This window comes from Sus scrofa, chromosome 15, assembly GCF_054392235.1.
Source record: "Sus scrofa isolate SSC_HxYL_T2T_F1_AM1 chromosome 15, Sscrofa_HxYL_maternal_Yorkshire_Landrace_v2.0, whole genome shotgun sequence".
Classification (NCBI taxonomy): domain Eukaryota; kingdom Metazoa; phylum Chordata; class Mammalia; order Artiodactyla; family Suidae; genus Sus; species Sus scrofa.
Genome location: NC_139397.1, coordinates 150,119,596 through 150,139,067, shown reverse-complemented (window position 1 = coordinate 150,139,067; position 19,472 = coordinate 150,119,596). Strand labels below are relative to the sequence as shown.

At 49.6% G+C, this 19,472-nt stretch overlaps 1 protein-coding gene across 16 annotated transcripts in view; it reads right to left on the bottom strand.

The window, feature by feature from the left end:
• Positions 1 to 19,472, bottom strand: part of AGAP1 (ArfGAP with GTPase domain, ankyrin repeat and PH domain 1) — a 558,467-nt gene that overhangs the window by 198,882 nt on the left and 340,113 nt on the right. For all 16 annotated transcript variants that reach the window (XR_014829145.1, XM_021075539.2, XM_021075540.2 and 13 more), the window contains one exon: positions 15,503 to 15,607. Coding sequence is in view for 15 of the 16 variants with exons in the window: in XM_021075539.2 (XP_020931198.1) it covers positions 15,503 to 15,607 (105 nt within the window). In the remaining variant the exon portion in view is untranslated. The remainder of the gene's footprint in view (positions 1 to 15,502; positions 15,608 to 19,472) is intronic.

Genomic DNA, 19,472 nt, shown 5'->3' with positions numbered 1-19,472 from the left:
CGGTTCCGCTCAAGGATGTTCTTAATGAACACAAACAAAGCAAGCTACTGGTTTTTCAAGATTCCGCCCGCGAAGCTTTCTAACTTCCTGGGTGTCGCCTCGGCGAGTGCTATACAGAAGCATGTGTGCTGCAGCCTGGAGGCGGATGCAGAAAAGCCCTGAGCCACATGCTTCATTCTTCATTCCCAGGCTGAACATACCTCTCGGGTGCTGGGAAAGAGGGACGATGTCACACATTAACTACGTTCGGGCTTGGGTATTTGGCAGAAATCTTCTTCACTTTTTTTTTGGGGGGGGGGGCAGATATTTTCTTGAAAACAAACAGGGTAAATACTGCAAGGAAGACACCTGACGGCGGGTGTGGCCAATGACAGAATTTGAGCTTTCCAGGGACAGCCAGAATTTTGAAACCGTGTAGCTTCCCAGTACCTGGAGATGCTCATGGCAAGATGGTGGTGATGGTGACGAATGGGACTGGGGGTCATCGCTCGACGAGACGTGTCCCCACCTGGAAATCTGCATACCCCAGTTAAACAATCTTTTTGAAAGGACTGATGCATGGCGTCACATGCACGGATAAAAGATCGTTCAAAGAGCAAGACGGCCCATTGGATCTTAACGGCACAAAGCAGGAAAAATTCTCGGAATCCCTAAGCCTTAAGAAATGGCCACATGTCACGTTTGGGTGCAGCACCCAAGAATATCCACATCTGAGATGGCTACTAAAATACTCCTCCCTCTTCCAGCTAAATATTTCTATACATACGATTCAGCCATAAAAAAAGAAGATGATGACATTTGCACAACATGGATGCAACTAGAAATTCTCATACTAAGTGAAGACAGAAAGACAAATTCCACGTGATATCACTTATATCTGGGATCTAAAATATGGTACAAATCGACCTATCTACAAAACAGAAACAGACTCACTGACACAGAGAACAGACTTGTGGTTGCCAAGGGGTAGGGAGGAAGGAGTGGGAGGGATGGGGAGTTTGGGGTTATAGATGCAAACTCTTCCATTCAGAGTTTGGTCCTGCTGTACAGCACAGGGAACTCTACCCAGTCTCTTGGGATAGAACACAATGGAAGATAGTATGAGAAAGGCAATGTATATACGTGTATGACTGGGTCACTCTGCTGTGCAGCAGAAACCGGCACAACACTGTAAATCAATTACACTCTAATAAAAATAAATTAAAAACAAATAAATCCCTATGAGAGTTTCTCCACAGACTTTAACCCAAACAACATGTCACAACAGATTGAAGGCAGAAACAGAAGTGACACTCCAGCTCTCCAGTCTGACATTAAAGACCTTTGAAAAAAAAGAAAAACTGCTCCTCTGCTCACCATTTCCTTCGGTTTTGGAAAATATCTTTTTCATAAAAAGTGTGAATTATGTAATATTATTTTTATTTCATTAAAAACTTTTTGGCCAAGGCATGCAGCGGCTTGATACGGGGTCTCAGCTCCCAGACCAGGGGGATTTTTGAGCCATAGTGGTGAAAGTGCCAAATCCTATCCACTAGACCACAAGGGAACTCCCTATTTTATTCAAAGCTCTAATGTGATACTCTGTTTAACCCACTATCCAAAATATTACCATTGCAGTATGCAGTCAGTATAAAAATTACTGGGGTTGGGAGTTCCCGTCGTGGCGCAGTGGTTAACGAATCTGACTAGGAACCATGAGGTTGCGGGTTCGGTCCCTGCCCTTGCTCAGTGGGTTAACGATCCGGCGTTGCCGTGAGCTGTGGTGTAGGTTGCAGACGCGGCTTGGATCCTGCATTGCTGTGCCTCTGGCGTAGGCCAGTGGCTACAGCTCCGATTCAACCCCTAGCCTGGGAACCTCCATATGCCGTGGGGAGCGGCCCAAGAAATAGCAACAACAACAAAAGACAAAAAGACAAAAGACAAAAAAAAAAAAAAAAAAAAAAAAATTACTGGGGTAGTTCACCTTCTTTTTTTGTTCAGACTCCCCACAATTTGGTGTTTATGTGAGGCTAACAGGACAACTCAATTCAAATGCTAAATTTTTATCTCCACACTTGATCTATATTTATATTTTTAATGAATTACATTGCATACTGACTTTTTCTGTTTTAATTTTTAACACGATAAACATCAACAGATATACTCCACAGACACAAAAGCTCTTCCAGATTCCTCAATCTTTAAGAAGGTAAACGGGCCTTAAGGACCAAAGTTTGAGACCTACTTGTCCAGTTTGATGCTCACAAAACAGCCAAGGGTTCTGTGTGCACGACTTTACACACACAGCTTGGGGAAGAGCCACAGAGCCGGGCCGGGGCAGGTGTGAGATGCGGTCTGCAGATCCGCCTGTCTCCTGGAGGAAAGGGAGACCTCAGGCTGCCCTGCTGGCACTACGCCTCACCAACGCCCAGGTTCAAGAGCAACAGCAGTTTATATCAATTCTGCTTTTAAGAACCCTTACTTCCGGGCTCAAAAAGAGTATGCGAGAGAAGTCACTGTTAGATGCTCTGCTGTTGCCCAACTCCACTTAATACCATTTTCAAAAGGAAACGAATCCAATACAGGGCTAATCCATAAGGACCTACACCATCTCACCCCTTCGAAGAGAACAAGCAAACATTCAAGTCCAACATACGAATAATAAACAAGAGCCTCATAGGCAATCATAGGTAGGCATGGAGGAGAGCGACGCCCTAAAAATGCCATGAAAAATCTTCCGCCCCATTCCCTTCAGATCACCTAACTCCTTCTTGCCAAAGAATCACAGTAACAGCAAGGCAGGAGGACGTTTCAGAGTGAAAAGCCTCATGAGAAGCAGTTTCCTGTCCCAAGGCAGCCAACAGAATTCCAGCATTTTGCTTCTGGAGCTGCTTCAGAAGAGCCCTTGCCCGATGCATGTCAACCTGACCTGGAGCCCACCTCAGGAAGGACCGCAGCTGCTGGCAAGTCGTACGTCTAGTGGCAACTGAGTCAAAGACAACACCTACGACAAACGCTTCACTGTTCCTGAGACACGGTAACAGAGAGGGTTGGTGAAGCATCCTGGAGGATCCTGGAGCATCACGTACAACGGGGAGCTCGACCCTACAGAACAAACCTCTCCGCTCACGTGCGACAACAGCTAGCATCCAACAAGAGTGGGTTCAAGTCCAACATCGGCCCAGGGGGATAGGTTATTATAACATAAATCAAAATAGCAGAACATTCCAAATTGAATTATGAAGATACCTCTTGCTCCTTGATTGTATCTGTCTTGATTGACCTGGTATATTGAGCCTTACGCTGCAAGAAAGATTTTTCTCATTTTAGGTTAAATTGAATATTACCCCGTTGTAACCCATGCGTGCTCAAACCCAGCCTGTACAAAATGAATGTGTCGGAAAGGGAAGCGGCTTCCTGTCTTCCAGGCCAGCGTGAGTGAAAGTTCATGACGATCCACTTCAAGGAGCCAGCATCTTCCTTGGCTCTGAGACTATTTTAAAAATTAAATGTGGCTTGAAACAACTGGACCAGTGTTTAGATCTTGGAAATCCTCAGTTATGTAGGAACATTCACCGTGCTGATGGTTAGAGCTCTCCGAAGCTCCTTAAAACTTCAGTGGTCACGGGATGAAACTTCAAGGAACAGATTTTTAAGAGCACACGCATTTGTCCTCTGAGGACACTAATGACTGCGGGACACGAATGAGGGCTATAAGCTTTTTTTCTCTTTTTTTTTTTCCTTTTTAGGGCTGCACCCATGGCATATGTAAGTTCCCAGGCTAGGGGTTGAATCAGAGCTGCAGCTGCTGGTCTACGCCACAGCCACGGCAACGTGGGATCTGAGCCACACCTGTGACCTACGCTGCAGTGTGGCAACGCCAGATCCTTAACCCACCGAGTGAGGCCAGGGATTGAACCCACAACCTCACAGACACTAGTTGGGTTCTTAACCCTCTGAGCCGCACTGGGAACTCATCAGCCTTTACTTCCCCCTTCTATTCAAGGTAGGTCAGAAAAAGTCCCACTTCCGTTCTGGCCCATCACACAATTTAAATACTTTCCTAATTTCAAAACACTGATTAGGCCCGCTTAGAAGTCTCATTGTTTGTTTATTTTCCCTAACACATTTGCTTCTTCAGAAGAGAGTCTGCTTCCCTGATGCTGTCTACGGCCTGCCAAGGAGGGTTACAGCGATATCACCAGATTCCTTTCAAATGAACAGCAGTCGGTCCCCAGATGACCACGGTTTTCTGGTTGCCTCAACTAAGGAGGGGGCGTCATGCTGCTTACTCATCTTGGATCCCCATTTCTGCATCTTTATTTTTTGTTTATTTATTTTTTGTCTTTTTAGGGCTGTACCCTTGGCATATGGAAGTTCTCAGGCTAGGGGTCCAGTCGGAGCAGAAGCTGCCAGCCTACACCACAGCCACAGTCACAGCCACAGCCGCAACAGATCTGAGCCGTGCCTGGGACCTACGCCACAGCTCACGGCAATGCCAGATCCTTAATCCACTGAGTGAGGCCAGGGATCGAACCCGCGTCCTCATGGACGCTAGTCAGGTTCGTTACCCACTGAGCCACGACAGGAACTCCACCCATTTCCACATCTTTTTAAAAAAAGGGAGGGGGGAATAATAGTTCTTGCCTCATGGGGCTGTTGTCATGATTAACTGAGATAATATATGAAGTGCTTAAAGAATGCCACAGCCCTTAATAAATGATATCAGCTCTTACTGCTTGTGTCCAATAAAAGCACTGAAATATTTGCTCTCTCATTTTACGTGGGCATTTCCCGAGGTAGACGTGCTGTCCCCACGTGCAGTGGCCATTCCAACGTGATCACCCATGGGGGTCACAGGCAAAGCTATTTTTCACTTCTCCGCATAGGGAGACAAGTCTTGCCCTCTGCAAACACATGACATTTCCTACTTTTTCTTCTTCTTCTCCCTTCCCTCTCCCCCTTTTTCTTTTTCCTTTTTTTCTTTCTTCTTTCTTTCTTTCTTTTTTTTGGGGGGGTTGGGGGGACATGTATAGGGGAGTCAGACATTTTTATGGCAACACGTTGTCTGGAAAAGATGCAAAACAAAATTGCTAAAATGCAAGGGAGAAAAAATAAGGGAGAAAAACAAAAGGCCCCCTTCCCTTTGCTTATTGAGTTCAAAGGCATAACATCCAGCACCCTGCAGCAAATGCGAAGCTACACTAATTTTAAAGCCATAAAACGCTATCAAGTGCCCTGCGGGGCAGGACTCCACTGAAGCTCGTGGCACCTAAATAAGATATGGTTCATTTACTTCGCAGCTTAGCCTAATGTAATCATCAGCAGATTTTTAGCCTAGAGTTGTAACAGGCAAATAGCCGATGAGGCCAAGGCGGCACTCCCAGCCATCGCGGGGCCGCCGCTAGATTGCTGTTGATTAGAAAATTTTTCAGTTTTGACAAGCGCTTAATGAACATAAATCGCACCTTGATTGGTCCCCATGTGGGGCCACAGGCACACCTGAGAAGCCGTCCTCTCTCCACCTCCACCTCTCCCCACCTCCCAGGACCTTCGCCACCAGCCGGCACCCGCCTGACGGCGCAGCAGGACACATTTCTGAAGCCTAACACTGACATTCCACCCCTGGGCCCGAGCGGCATCTCCCCTCCGTCCCCCACGCCCGTCCTCTCCCACCGAGAGTTCTCGTGAGCGACTCCCTGGCCGTGAAGGTAGTGGATGGTTTTGACTGATTCACCTTTTCACAAGCATTTCCAGCCACCTTAGTCGCACTAAAAGAGCCCAACGTGGGAAACAAAACAACATGAATTGGGTGTAAAGGATGAAACCGCATGCGGTACCCTGCTAAGTCAATGTCCCACGACCCCACGGGAAGCTGAAAGACGCAAATCCACAAGCTACGTGGTTAAATCTGTGCATTGACAACAGCACATACACACGCCCCCACCTTTTCTTTAAGGAAAAGCAAGAAGCAGAATAATTTTCAACGTAGGAAAACAAATACGTTAGGTAGGATCTGGGCTCGCTGGTGGTTTAATTTTCATCTTAGAGACATGACAATGGTATTTGTCTGGTCTTGTCCTATGTAGGGTCGGGTTGCCGTGTGTCATCAACATCAAGACAACTCCTACCACGGGGAGCAGGCATTCTGGCCATTTTATTTGCAAAGCTGAACGCTTTCAAGCCCCGAGGGCTACATAAAATAAACAAGGAATTCCTTAGGGCAGAAATAAGACTTTGATAAGGAACTGCACATTTTTGCGTGTGGGTAATAGGTATGAGTTTTTTCAGGCAGGAGTCATTTATTTTCTTAACAAAAGTTGTAGAAATTCCCTGAAAGTGTTTCTACGACGGTGGCAGCACAAGCCATGGGTTTGGAAGCACGGACACATGGGAGAAATAACTGATGACATCTGAAGCTGGCTGGACGAATGCCGGAAATACTTCCCAGTCACCTAAACAACAGACAGCCCGGGTGGGCAGGTCTGGGCAGGTGTTTTCACACCACGTGGGTTCCAGACCACCAATCAGGCTGTTCTGTCTCCATGATCTACCAAGTTCATGAGTGAGCCGGGGAATTTCCCTGCGGTGTCTCTCAACCCAGGTCCTTGCTAACATTGGGCATTTCTCGCTCTCTCTTTTTTTTTTTGGTTGTCTTTTCTAGGGCCGCACCCACGGCATATAGAGGTTCCCAGGCTAGGGGTCTAATCAGAGCTGTCGCCACTGCCTATGCCACAGGCACGCCAGATCCGAGCTGTGTCTGCAACCTCCACCACAGCTCACGGCAACGCTGGATCCTTAACCCATTGAGCCGAGGCCAGGGATCAAACTCGCAACCTCATGGTTCCTAGTCGGATTTGTTAACCACTGCGCCATGATGGGAACTCCAACTCTATCTCTCTCTCTTTTTTTTTTTGGCCTCACTCAGGCCAGGGATCAAAGTTCCTGGGCCAGGAATCGAACCTGTGCCACAGCAGCTACCCAAGCTGCTGCAGTGACAACACTGACTCCTTAACCTGCTGTGCCACCAGGGAACTCCCCGTCGGGCATCTTTAAATTCAGCCATTTTCAACAGTTTTCTCACGTTGTAGTTTTGACATTAAAACCTCAAGCTCCAAAGAGGTGTCTGTACACAGCAGCCTTGGTCACGACAGCCGAGGCAGGGAGCAACCCAGGTGCCCACCCGCAAATGAATGGATACAGAGAATGGGGTTCGTATCTGGGGGGATTGGCTCTCAGACCCCCCCGGACACCACAAACCACCGTTGCTCGAGTCCCTCACGTCAGTGGCACCGTATTTGCTCAGGACCTACACCCACCGTCCTGCATACCTTCCATCACCTCTAGATCCCTTATAACGCCTCGCACAACAACTTAAACGCTATATAAACAGCTGCTGGCACGGGACCAATTCAAGTTTTGCCTTCTGAAACTCTGGAGTTTTTCTCCCTGAATATTTTCAATCTGCAGTTGGTTGAATCCATGCACTGTATATATACAATGGAATATTATTCAGCCTTAAAAAGGAAGGAAGTACTGGGAGTTCCTGGCGTGGCACAGTGGAAATGAATCCGACTAGGAACCATGAGGTTGTGGGTTTGATCCCTGGCCTCACTCAGTGGGTTAAGGATCCTACGGCGTTGCCATGAGCTGTGCTGTAGGTCACAGACGTGGCTCGAATCCTGTGTTGCTGTGGCTGTGGCCTAGGCCAGCAGCTGCGTGCCAAAGGTGCGGCCAAAATAAAATAAACAAAGGGAGGGAAGTCAATCCATCTATGATGTGAATTATGAAGTGAGGACCCCTAGGAAGATCTGCTACTCTCTGCGCTGTGGCTCGAAGGCAGGTTTTGGAAAACAGGATGGGCAGGCACCTTGCTGGGAGAGCCGAGCAGGCGCCTCTGGGAGAGCCGAGCAGGCGCCTCTGGGAGAGCTGAGCAGCATGTCGCTCAGGACAGCCGGGGCTTGGGAGGGCCGGCGGTACAGGTAAGTGTGCCTTCTGAGGGCTTCCTGATGAATCCCCTGGGGGTAGGGAACAGAGGCCGAGGCTGCGATGGAAGAAGAGAGGCCCGCACAGCAAAATCACCTTGAAAAAGGGCTTCGTGCTTCCTGCGAGCCTCTAACTCCAGGGCTCCAGAGAGCCACCTCTGGACACACCTTTGTCTGCAGGAACCTCAAATGTGGCCCAGATGCCCCATCCTGGACACGGGAGATGAACGGTGGAGACGCAGCACAGCACAGCCCCCGGGGTCCAGGCTCTTTCTCATTATCTCCCCACGTTTCTATCAAGGGGCTCCCTAAGGCTCAAGTTCAAGTCCACGAAAAAAGGGAAAGCAAGACTCTTAGAACTGGCTGCTCTCCACCCACCCAGACTGCAGTAAACCAGCAAAGGGTCATAAAACCCGGGGACCTTCATCCGTGGCGCCCCCCCCAGAAGGTTAAGCAGTTAAGAATTGTTTACGAGGTCTTGTAGTTGTACAGTTTTTCAGAGCATCAGAAATACAGACCCCGGAGCAGCACAGACGTCAAGAGTCTGCTTTTTACCATTTCAGTCTTATTTACACGTTTAGGGTTGGGTATGCAAAATGCCAAGTGGAGACGAAAGGGCGGTTGAGCTGGTCGGTCCGGAGGCGAGGGCGAGCACCCTGTCCCCGCTGCCTGGGACGGACTGTCCCAACTCCCAGGAAAAGCCAGGAAGTTGGACACTCTACTTGGAGCAGCTACAAAACTAAAGCAGCTTCGTTGTTTTCGTTGAGTTTTCCACGTGTTCCCCACATGGAGTCATAGGTTTTATTGAATCGAGTAAATGAAATCCCCAGGAAGTAAGGGGAGTCCGATCCTCTGTGTTTTGTTCTGGGCCCAGGTCTTGGTCTCACCATGAAACCAGCCACCCAGCAGCTCCATCCCGGGATGCGTGTTTCCTGTGTCCAACTGACTCCACGAACCTCCACGTGCTAAGCGTTCTGGTGAAAATGTCAGACTCTTCAGAGTCTGAAGCACCCTTGGAAGACACTGTCAACGGGCATCCCCCCCATTTAAAGGCCTCTTCCTCCAGATCTCCAGGCACCATCTGCCAGTTTCTCAATGTCCACTGTAAAATGCACATCTAGATGCAACGGGGCCTGACTGGGCACAGAAGCATGGGGAGCTGAAGCTTCCCGGGCAAGTTCCGCCTTTAGAGGAGGGGGCAGCGCAGGTCCATTGACGTGCTCGGTTCGAGTCAAGGCCGTGGACGTGGGAGATTCTCCAGGTCTCCCCACCCTGGCTGCTGTCCTCAGCCATCCCCCCACCACCGACCCCAAGGCTCTCAAGGGCACCCAGTGTGGAACCACCCAGCTTCAAGAACATCTAGGCTGAAATCCCCCATCGGGTGCCTGTGGAGCCCCGCCTGAGTTCTGGGGGGGAGGGCAGCATCCGGGAGCTTCCCTGGCAGCCAACCACACCAAGCACACGGTGAGCGTGGCGGCTCACACCACCCCTATGCCTGCGGCAGAGCCCAGGGCCCCCGAGAAGCCACGGATTCAAAGAGCACAGCATCGCCTAGGATTCCTGAGGCAGGGCGTCCAGCTGGAGCCATGTGCCAACTGTTTGTTCGGTCCAAAGGCGGGGTGTGTTTTCCACCCCACCACCGTGTGCAAAACACCTGCTGGGACTGAAATGTGTGGTTCGTGTCTAAGAGATGACTTTTCCATCACTGCTGCCACGGACCCCTGGCTAGTGAGGAAACCATGTCTGTTTCCTGCACAAAGAGGGAAAGATGGCCTCTGGTGGAAGATGGTTTTTTTAATGGCATCCAATGAAGACTGTTAATAAGATGAGAGTTGTGTGGGCTCTGGGGCTTTTTTAAAAATGATTTTTATTTTTTCCATTATAGTTGACTTACAGTGTTCTGTCAATTTCTGCTATACAGCAAAGTGAACCAGTCTCTCTCTCTCTCTCTCACACACACACACACACACACATATATGCTTTTTCTCACATTTTCCTCCATCATGTTCCATCACAAGTGACTAGATATAGTTCCCTGTGCTGTACAGTGGGATCATTGCTTATCCACTCCAAAGGCAATAGTTTACATCCATTAACCTCAAACTCCGAAATGTCCATCAACAGATGGATTAAGAAGATATGGTATGTGTATACAGTGGAATACTACTCAGCCCTAAAAAAGAAAAAAGAACGCCATATGCAGCAACATGGATGGAGTGAGTTAAGTCAGAAAGAGAAAGATAAATACCATGTGATATCCTTATATCTGGAATCTAATATACGACACAAATGAACCTTTCCACAAAAAAGAATCTCATGGACTTGGGATGGACTGGGAGGGTTTTTTGTTTTTAATTTTAAATTTTTTTAGCGAGTTTAGGAAATGGCCAGTCTCCTGCTTCCACGGTGCCCAAAGCAAGTGAAGGCAGGGCCCAGGGCAACTCGGGCAGCTTGTCCAAGCAAATGTCTTCAGAAAACCAGCATCCGGTATGGCTGTGGCTGTGGCTGTGGCTGTGGCTGGCAGCTTCAGCTCCAATCCGCCCCCTAGCCTATGAACTCCCATATGCTGCAGGTGTGGCTGTAAAAAGAAAAAAAAAAAAAATATTGGAGAAATCTTGCTCTAGTTGGTCTACTGGTCATCGCCCTGGTACTGGCCTCGGAGCAGGGACCTGCCCTGATCTCGAAGGGCAGAGCCTGCAGCCTGCTCCTCTCCAGAGAGCCAAGAAAAAGAACTTGGCTAAACAGCCTGACATCCCCAGAGTTTTCTACAAAGACTGTGTTTGTCCAGAGCAGAATAACTATTCCAGACCTCATATATGCTCCTAACGTGTGATGATGAAATAACTTTTTTATCCAAAAGGAAACGGGCATGCTTTTTTGAGGCGGGGGAGGGGGATTCTGATCAGAGAATGGTCCTGGAATGGGGTGGGGTTGGGGGTCTGAGGGCTTGAGGTGCATCCCACCTGTAAGATTCGAACAGGTGTAAGGCAGGGCCTGCAGAAGGCCCAGCAGCCCTTTCAAAAGCAGGAGGCTCTCTTTGTGCTGGGATGGATGTTTAATGCCCTACACAGGCGCACTGCTCACGAGCTCTGGCCGGCAGGACCCTGACCCCATCGCCAGCCCCTTCCACTCGGTGTCCTGTTCAACCCAGGGAGCTGGGCGGGGCCTTGCACACTGGAGCAAGGGTAACCCAACGCATCAAGTTCACGTGGAAAGAGGCCAGCATGGCGAGGGCCTGGATCACTTACTGCAATCCCTTCACCACCACCCTTCACGAAACGGTCAAAGTTCGTCAGCAGCAAGGCGTTGCTCATGTTGGACGCGAGCTGGGCTGATCCCAATGCTCCTGTGTTAGTTCGCAAGTTCAAATCCCAGGTGACCACCCCCACCTGGGCTCCACCAGGCAGGCGAGGGCCAGGGTACCTGGGAAGGGACAGAGGTTGCTGCCAGAGACAGAACCCCGCCCCGCCCCCGCCATGTCACCCCCTCAGCTCCCCTGGGCTGCTGGCGATGCTGGTTTTCTCCAGACGTTTGCTGATAGCTCGGAGGTTACCTAGCAAGTGAGTTACAGTGTGGCTGGTATTTGAGAACATTTGGTTTTATCACCTCTATTTATTTTATTTTCATTTTTGGCCGCCCCGAGGCATATGGCCCTCCTGGGCCAGGGATCAGATCTGGGCCGCAGTCCTGACCCAAGCTGCAGCTGCAGCAGAGCGGATCCTCAGCCTACTCTGCCGGGCGGGGGATCGAACCAGCATCCCTGTGCTCCCAAGACGCCAGCGATCCCACTGTACCACAGCAGGAACTCCGGTTTTGTCACCTCGAGAAAGTCTCTAGGCCACGATCATTGGGCCGTTCTCCACGAGGTAGAATGTAGCGACCTGAAGCAGCAACACAGCTGCATGTTCCCAAATGCCTTATTAAGGAAAGTCGGGGTTCTACTATGGACACCCACTTGAACGTCTCTTCCTTCCTTTTTTTTTTTTTTTTTTGTCTTTTTAGGGCCCCACCCGAGGCATGTGGAGGTTCCCAGGCTAGGGGTCGAATGGGAGCTATATCTGCCGGCCTACCCCACAGCCACTGCAGTGCCAGATCTGAGCCATGCCTGCGACCTACACCACAGCTCATGGCAGCGCCGGATCCTTAACTCACTGAGCGAGGCCAGGGTCGAACCTGTGTCCTCATGGATGCGAGTCAGATTCATTTCCCCCATGAAGGGAACTCCTGAAGATCTCCTCCAGACTCACCTGGCCACTGGGGACGTGTAGCCCCCAGCAGCTTAGACCAAGGCCATTCCAGGTTCCCTCCAGAGGACACGCCAGGAACTCACTGGATTACAGCGAGGGTCATGCCACCTCTCCGTGCGCTAGTAATTCAAATCCATTCCTAGATGAAGCCACGCCCTTGGGGATCTATGCACCTGCCTTGATAATGTCAGTTCCCAGGAGCCGGGCACTAGCAGAATTGCACTTTGAAATGACATTGGCTCTTGCCTGCTGTACAATTACAGAACAAAGCCCACTGTGCTCCTCTTCTGAACCCTTACAATATCCATGTGTATGTGGGAAAAAGAAGAAGAAGAAAAAAAAAAAGACAGCACTGCAGGCCATCACAAGAAGCTGCCTGCGTGGGAGAAATTCCGAAGACCGGACGCTGTTTACATAATCAAGAGACGGAGATGAAAAGTGGGCGTGAACCCTCCTGGAGGAATTTTCCAGGACCGTCTTCGCCGTTGCCATCTTTGCTGCTTGGCCAAAGCGGCGCGTGGCCCTCTGATGGAGCCTGGGCTTAGCAGGTGCGCGTGAGAGGACGGGAAACACACCCTCGGTCAGGTCTCGCTTTTGACGGGTCAGTGAGCCTCAGCAAGAGGATCTCGACCGCACGGGGGCCAGTGACGAGGCTCTGCTCCCCGACGGGGTCTTAGAAGAACTAGCCAGGGCAAGCGTGGCCTTCCTGTGGTCAGAGCAGCTGGGGACAGAGCCCCAAAGACCTGGAGGGGGCAGGACTGTCTCCAGCAGCCCTCCTGAGATGGAATTTGGTCTCTGATGTGGAGCCCCCTGGAGAACCCAGAATCAATCAGGCACAAAGGCATTCCCCAGAACAGGAAGGAACACCTCTCTCCAAAGTCTGCTTAAGGGTGACGCCTGGGCAGCATATTTCCATCAACCAAAGGAACACGCCAGAGAGGCCTGAACAAACACCTGCCTAACTATTACACACAGGATGGGTAAACGCAAGACCCTGCTGTGGAGCACAGGGAACCCTATTCAATATCCTGGGATAAAGCATCACGGAAAAGAATATAAAAAAACCTATGTACGTGCGTAACTGAGTCACTCTGCTGTACAGCAGAAATGAACACCACATTGTAAATCAACTAGACTTCAACACGAAAAAACCTCCAAAACCTGCTTTTTAACCCCATCCAGAAAGGTGAAGCCACTGCTGGTAAGACAAGAAGGAAAGGAAAGGTCACTTCACCCCAACAAGCGTGTTATGCAGCCAGGGTACCATCTGTTCCTGTCCCAGTGGAAAGGGCTGTAATGTTTTGCCTTTTTTTTTTTTTTTTTTTTTTTTTAGGGCCGCACCCACAGCATACGGAGGTCCCCAGGCTAGGGGTTGAATTGGAGCTACAGCTGCCAGCCTACACCATGGCCAGAGCCGTGTGGGATCCAAGCCGCATCTGCGACCTACACCACAGCTCACGGCAATGATGGATCCTTAACCCACTGAAGCAAGGCCAGGGATCGAACCCGCATCCTCACAGATACAGGTCAGGTTTGTTACCACTAAGCTACGACAGAAACTCCTGGAAAGGTTTTTACGGTAAGTGCTCCTGAGCGTGCAGTGCAGGGGCAAGAGCCAGGGCTGCACGGATACCGTCTTTCCAGGTCTCTGCCATCACGGCCCGAAGCCCACGAAACCACACACTGTCCAACGCAGGAAGGCGCCTGCTAGGAAGCTGAGGGAAAGGACGAGGGCACGGAAGTGTCATGGGAGGACTCCGAGGAGAGGTCCTTCCTCATCACTGTGAAAGTCACTCAAAACCTCAATCTGCTTTGGAGACCCTGGTACATCAGTGTGGGCACATCCGCCGCAGGAATGGTGCTGAGCATGAAGAATGGTGGCAGCCCCGCGCGTGTGCTGACGCTGGAAGGCGCCTACGACCTGGCATCTGACCTGGCATTGTCTGGGAAAGCAGGCCCCACGCCCCGCGCACCGGGGACCGAGCGCTCGTGGAAGGCACACACACAGAGTGTGCAAACGGCTGGGAGGACCCGCCCCGAGACGGGAGCACTCGCGCTTTCTAGGGGGTGTTTGGGGCACTTTCGTTTTCTTCTGTACGTTTATCTCTAACTTCTGGTCGATCCCTGGGCAAGTTTTTTAGGTCTTTCAAATCAAATGCTTATTTAACACGGTGACACAATCAAATGACCAGCCAACACCACGGACTCTTAGCTACACGCTGATCTCCCGCGGGACAGATAAGTGTCATCACAGAGGATGCATGGAATGTGTTGTTCTGGAACAGTCACTACATTCCATGTTCAGGGTTTACCAGAGCGTCCCTAAGAGCTCCCTGCTGGGGGGACGCCTACCTTTCCCCCAACAACGACCTTCACTGTCTCTCCAAACATCTCACGCAAATCACCAGGATAACAGATGTTATTACACGTGGAAAAAACTAACTTGCCATATGGAACTGGTACACATCTTTTTTTTTCAGACCCGCACCCGCGGCATATGGAGGCTCCCAGGCTGGGGTCGAATCGGAGCTGTAGCCACCGGTCTACACCACAGCCACTACAACAGGAGATCCAAGCTGCATCTGCGACCTACACCACAGCTCACAGCAATGTCGGATCCTTAACCCTCTGAGTGAGGCCAGGGATCAAACCCGCATCCTCACGGATACTAGTTGGGTTCGTTTCCACTGAGCCACAGTGGGAACTCCTGGACACATTCTTACCAGACAATAAAACCACTCATGAATTGCACTTTTTTTTTTTTTTTGGCCACACCCTCAGCATGCAGAAGTCCCTGGACCAGGCATCGAACGGGTGCCACGGCAGTGAAAACGCCAGATCCTTCACCTGCTGTGCCACCAGGGACCTCCTAATTCTTGTTTTCATTCTCAGCTGCTTACACGGACCCTGAGTTCCAAGGCAGTTGTCTGCTTCGGGTTTTCAGCGGTATCTCTCTTTTTTCCCTTCTTTTTACTATGTTTCAGTTTTCAGCGGGATCTCTCTTTTTCCCCTTCTTTTTACTGTGTGCGCCTGTCCTTTTACCTGCATTTAAAATTTTAATTCATCTGTGCCTTTTATTGTAATTGCAGAGTTAGGGCCTCAGATTGACCGTTGGGGAGGAGACGGAGAGAAAGACACACACGTCTGGGGGGCAGGGTGACTTCCCCCCGGTGGAGCAGGTGCTCAAACACTCCTTCAACAAAGCCGAGAGGCTCGACTGTGTCGGAACCCCCTCCCCCTGCACCCCTGCCCCAGGCCCCCGCCTGCCAACCGCTGAGGGGCCAAACTCACGTGTAAACTTGGATGGTAGGTCAGCACGCCGTTGTCACACAGGGTGACGTATTTCTTTTTCCATTCTTTGTTCAATGATTTGCCACTTCGCTTCAGCAGCATGCCCTGTAAGGCAAAAGGAGCCAGAGAGAAATGAATAAAGATAAAAGAGCAGCACCCGGGGAGCATGCGTAAAAAGAGTAAGCAGATAAGCAATGTTTATGCTTTCATTGTCTCTTTGCCATCTTGAAAGGGAAAGAAAACTTATGTTTAGCTTGGTAATGTGGGGTTCACCTTGCCTTTTTTACACAATATGTACACAGCCAAGGAATCTCCTTCCGTGTATGTGCGCATAGACCTTAACTCTGTGATCGGTTCAATAAAAATCGTTACATCTTTGCTGTCACTATGCTGTAAGCACTCGGAGCGCCTAAAGGTAAATCTCTTCCAATGATATTTTGCTTTGGTTTTCTTTGTCGGCCGCCCCGCAGCATGTGGGATTCCCAGGGCCAGGGATCAGAGGCAAGCTGCAGCTGGAACCCACGCTACAGCTGGGGCAACACTGGATCCTTAATCCATTGTGCCAGGTCAGGGATCAAACCTGGGTCCCAGGCTCAGGAGATGCTGCCAATCCCATTGGGCCACACCAGGAACCCCGGTGATACTGTTTTAAAAAAGGAAACCCAGGAGCTCCCTGCTGGCCTAGCAGGTTAAGGACCCGGCATTGTGACTGCTGTGGCTCGGTCACTGCTGCGGTGGGGTTTTGCTGTCTGGCCTGGGAACTTCTACATGCCGTGGGAGTATCCCACCTCCCCCCACCCCTGGCCAAAAAAAAAAAAAAAAACCAAATAAAGTAAAAATAAAATAAAAATTTAAAAAGGGACACCAATTGCTTTTTTTGAAAATAAGACATTCACCCTAGTCTTACCTTCTGGTATTTGCAAGTAAGAACATTTTATTTTGTAGTTGTTTCAATTCAGACCTTAATTTATTAAAAATGAAATTCCATTTGCGAACTTAGCAACGGCATTTAATAGATGAATTGCGTATAATTTACTTTAATCCGTTTTTAATGAAATCCTATTAGGGCTTCTTGAAAACCATTCAGAACTTGAAACCAACACACTTTCGAAGTATATTTAATGCAGTCTTCCTTAGATGACTGATGAGAATTTATTCTTGTTTTAACTACCAAGCCCCAGCAAACCTCCGGCCCTGTTTGTAAGCTTTGCTGAGTTAGGATGCTAGTGCCTGCACCCGGGCCGAGGCAGCAGGACGGCCGTGAGTCTGGAACGGAGTCCGACACCCCGAGGAAGCAGAGGCCTGCGGACCCCTTGGGGGTGTTTTCCAGCCTCCATCCGCCTCCTAATTCCACCCGCCAGGAAGCAAAACATGAGAAGAAAATCAAGGAAGCATTTCTATGTGGTAGAATCAAGTTCCAACGAATTACCAACACTGTGACATTGGGTTTTCTTTTTTTTTTTTTAATGCCAAATTTTGCAAATATAACAGACGATGGGCCAGCCTGGGTCTCTGATCACCCCGCAAACCAAGTATTTCATTCAACGTTTGAGGCAACGCACCTCCGGAAGAGCACGTCTTTGCACGTTCTTTCTTAAAGAAAGCCTGTGACGCAAAGCTTCAGATCCTGATGTCTTAGACTCTAAGCCCACATAAACCGCATGCAGCGCGGAGACTGACGAAGGGAACCAGGCCGAGAAGACAAGGTCACAGACCAAGTTCCTGGGCACAGGAGAACGAGTGGGAGAGGGGACATTCTATCAGTGACCAGGAATCAGTGAGAAAGGAAAAGCCGCAGCTCAAATCCTTCAATGGCCCCGTGGGATTTCTAAGGTTTTAACACTCAGCACAACAAAACCTGACACCAGCTCTCCTGGGCGCTCACATTCTCCCCGCCCATTTCAGACAGAATCCCAACAATCAGGGGCGGGTCACTGCGGTCCTGGGTCCTCGGTGGGGGCCGAGAGCTGTCCTGGGCTTCAGAAAGCTTTCCCTTCCTGCCTCATGCAAAGTGCAGGCCCAAAGTCCCAGCCGCCCTTCCGCTGGGGCCCCGGGCAGGCAGCCGTACAGAAGTCTTTCGGCTGTCCTGTGGGTACTTTCGTGAGCCAATCCTATACTCCCTGGGGAGAGGCATAAAGACTTATTTCTTAAGGGGATAAAGAGAAATTTCCAATCAGGAGGCTACACGAAGAGAAGACACCATAGTTTTCTGGGGAATTAAATTAGGCCGATTTGTTTTGGTGCTCAGAAAACTTATCTTGCTGGGAAAAAAAATCCAAATCCTGATTATCTTTTTTCTTTTTCTTTCTTTTCTTTTCTTTTTTTTTTTTTTTTAAAGTCTTTTCCAGGGCTTTACTCGAGGCATATGGAGGTTCCCAGGCTAGGGGTCGAATCGGAGCTGTAGCCACCAGCCTACGCCAGAGCCACAGCAATGCAGGATCCGAGCCACGTCTGCAACCTACACCACAGCTCACAGCAATGCTGGATCCTCAACCCACTGAGCAAGGCCAGGGATCGAACCCGCAACCTCATGGTTCCTAGTAGGATTCGTTAACCACTGAGCCACGACGGAAACTCCCAAATCCTGATTATCTTAAACTAAATGTAGTTACCACATGATCCAGAAATCCCACTCCTGGGCACATATCTGGACAAAACTACAATTCAAAAGGATGCATGCACCCGTATGTTCATCGCAGCACTATTTACAACAGTCAAGACATGGAAGCCATCTAATCCACCAGCAGTGAATGGATCAAGATGATGTGGCACATACACACAGTGGAAGACGACTCAGCCACAAGAAAGAATGGAATAATGCCATCTGTAGCAACATGGATGGAACTAGAGATTCTCATACTAAGCAAAGTATTTCAGAAAGAGAAAGACAAACACTACATGATATCACTTTTATGTGGCATCTAAAATATGGCACAGGAGTTCCTGTTGTGGCTCAGTGGTTACAAACCCAACTAGTACCCATGAGGATTCGGGTTTGATCCCTTGCTCAAAGGGTAAAGGATCTGGCATTGCTGTGGCTGTGGTGCAGGGCTGCAGCTGCAGCTCCAATTCGACCCTGAGCCTGGGAACGTCCATGTGCCACAGGTGCAGCCCTAAAAAAGCAAAAAAATAAAAAATAAAATGACACAGATAAACCTATCTACAAAATAGAGACAGACTCTTAGACAGATGGACACAACAGACTCGTGGTAGCCAAGACGGGAGCGGGGAGGGAGTGGGATGGACTGGGAGTTTGGGCTTAGTAGATGCAAACTATTGCATTTAGAATGGATACGCAATGAGGTCCTACTGTCCAGCACAGGGAACTCTCTCCAGTCTGTTGCGACAGACTGATGGAAGATAATACGAGAAGAGGAATGTATACATATGTATGACGGGGTGTGTGTGTGTGTGTGTGTGTGTGTGTATAGATATATATGGGTCACTATGCTGTACAGCAGAAACTGGCACAACACTGTAAATCAACTAAACTTCAATTAAAAAAATACAAAAATTAAATTCCATGGTTCACCCTGGAGCATTTGCTCTGATGACTACAAGTACTATTCAAATGCTGCAAAATTCAAAAAAAAATTTGGGGAGCCTCCATATGCTGTGGGTGCTGCCCTAAAAAGACAACAAACAAACAAACAAATGCTGCAACATTCAGCAGGCCTGAAGGGCAACACCCCGGCGTCTCGGGAGCCCTGTTTCTGTGCTCCAGCCTTGGCCCCAGCTGAGTCTGTGCTGATGTGTTTCTCAGCATCCTCATGTTCACTCCCTCCTCATAAGCAGAGTTCTGACGGCTCCCTTGTCACAGACATGAACTCGGAGCCACAGAGGTAAGGCAGCTGGTGAGCTGATGGGAAGTGACAGGACAGCCACCCTGCCCTCCTCATTCCTGCCATCATACCCAGCTGCTGAGTGTCCACCTGCGGGCAATGACCACACTTGTCAAACCTCCAAGCGT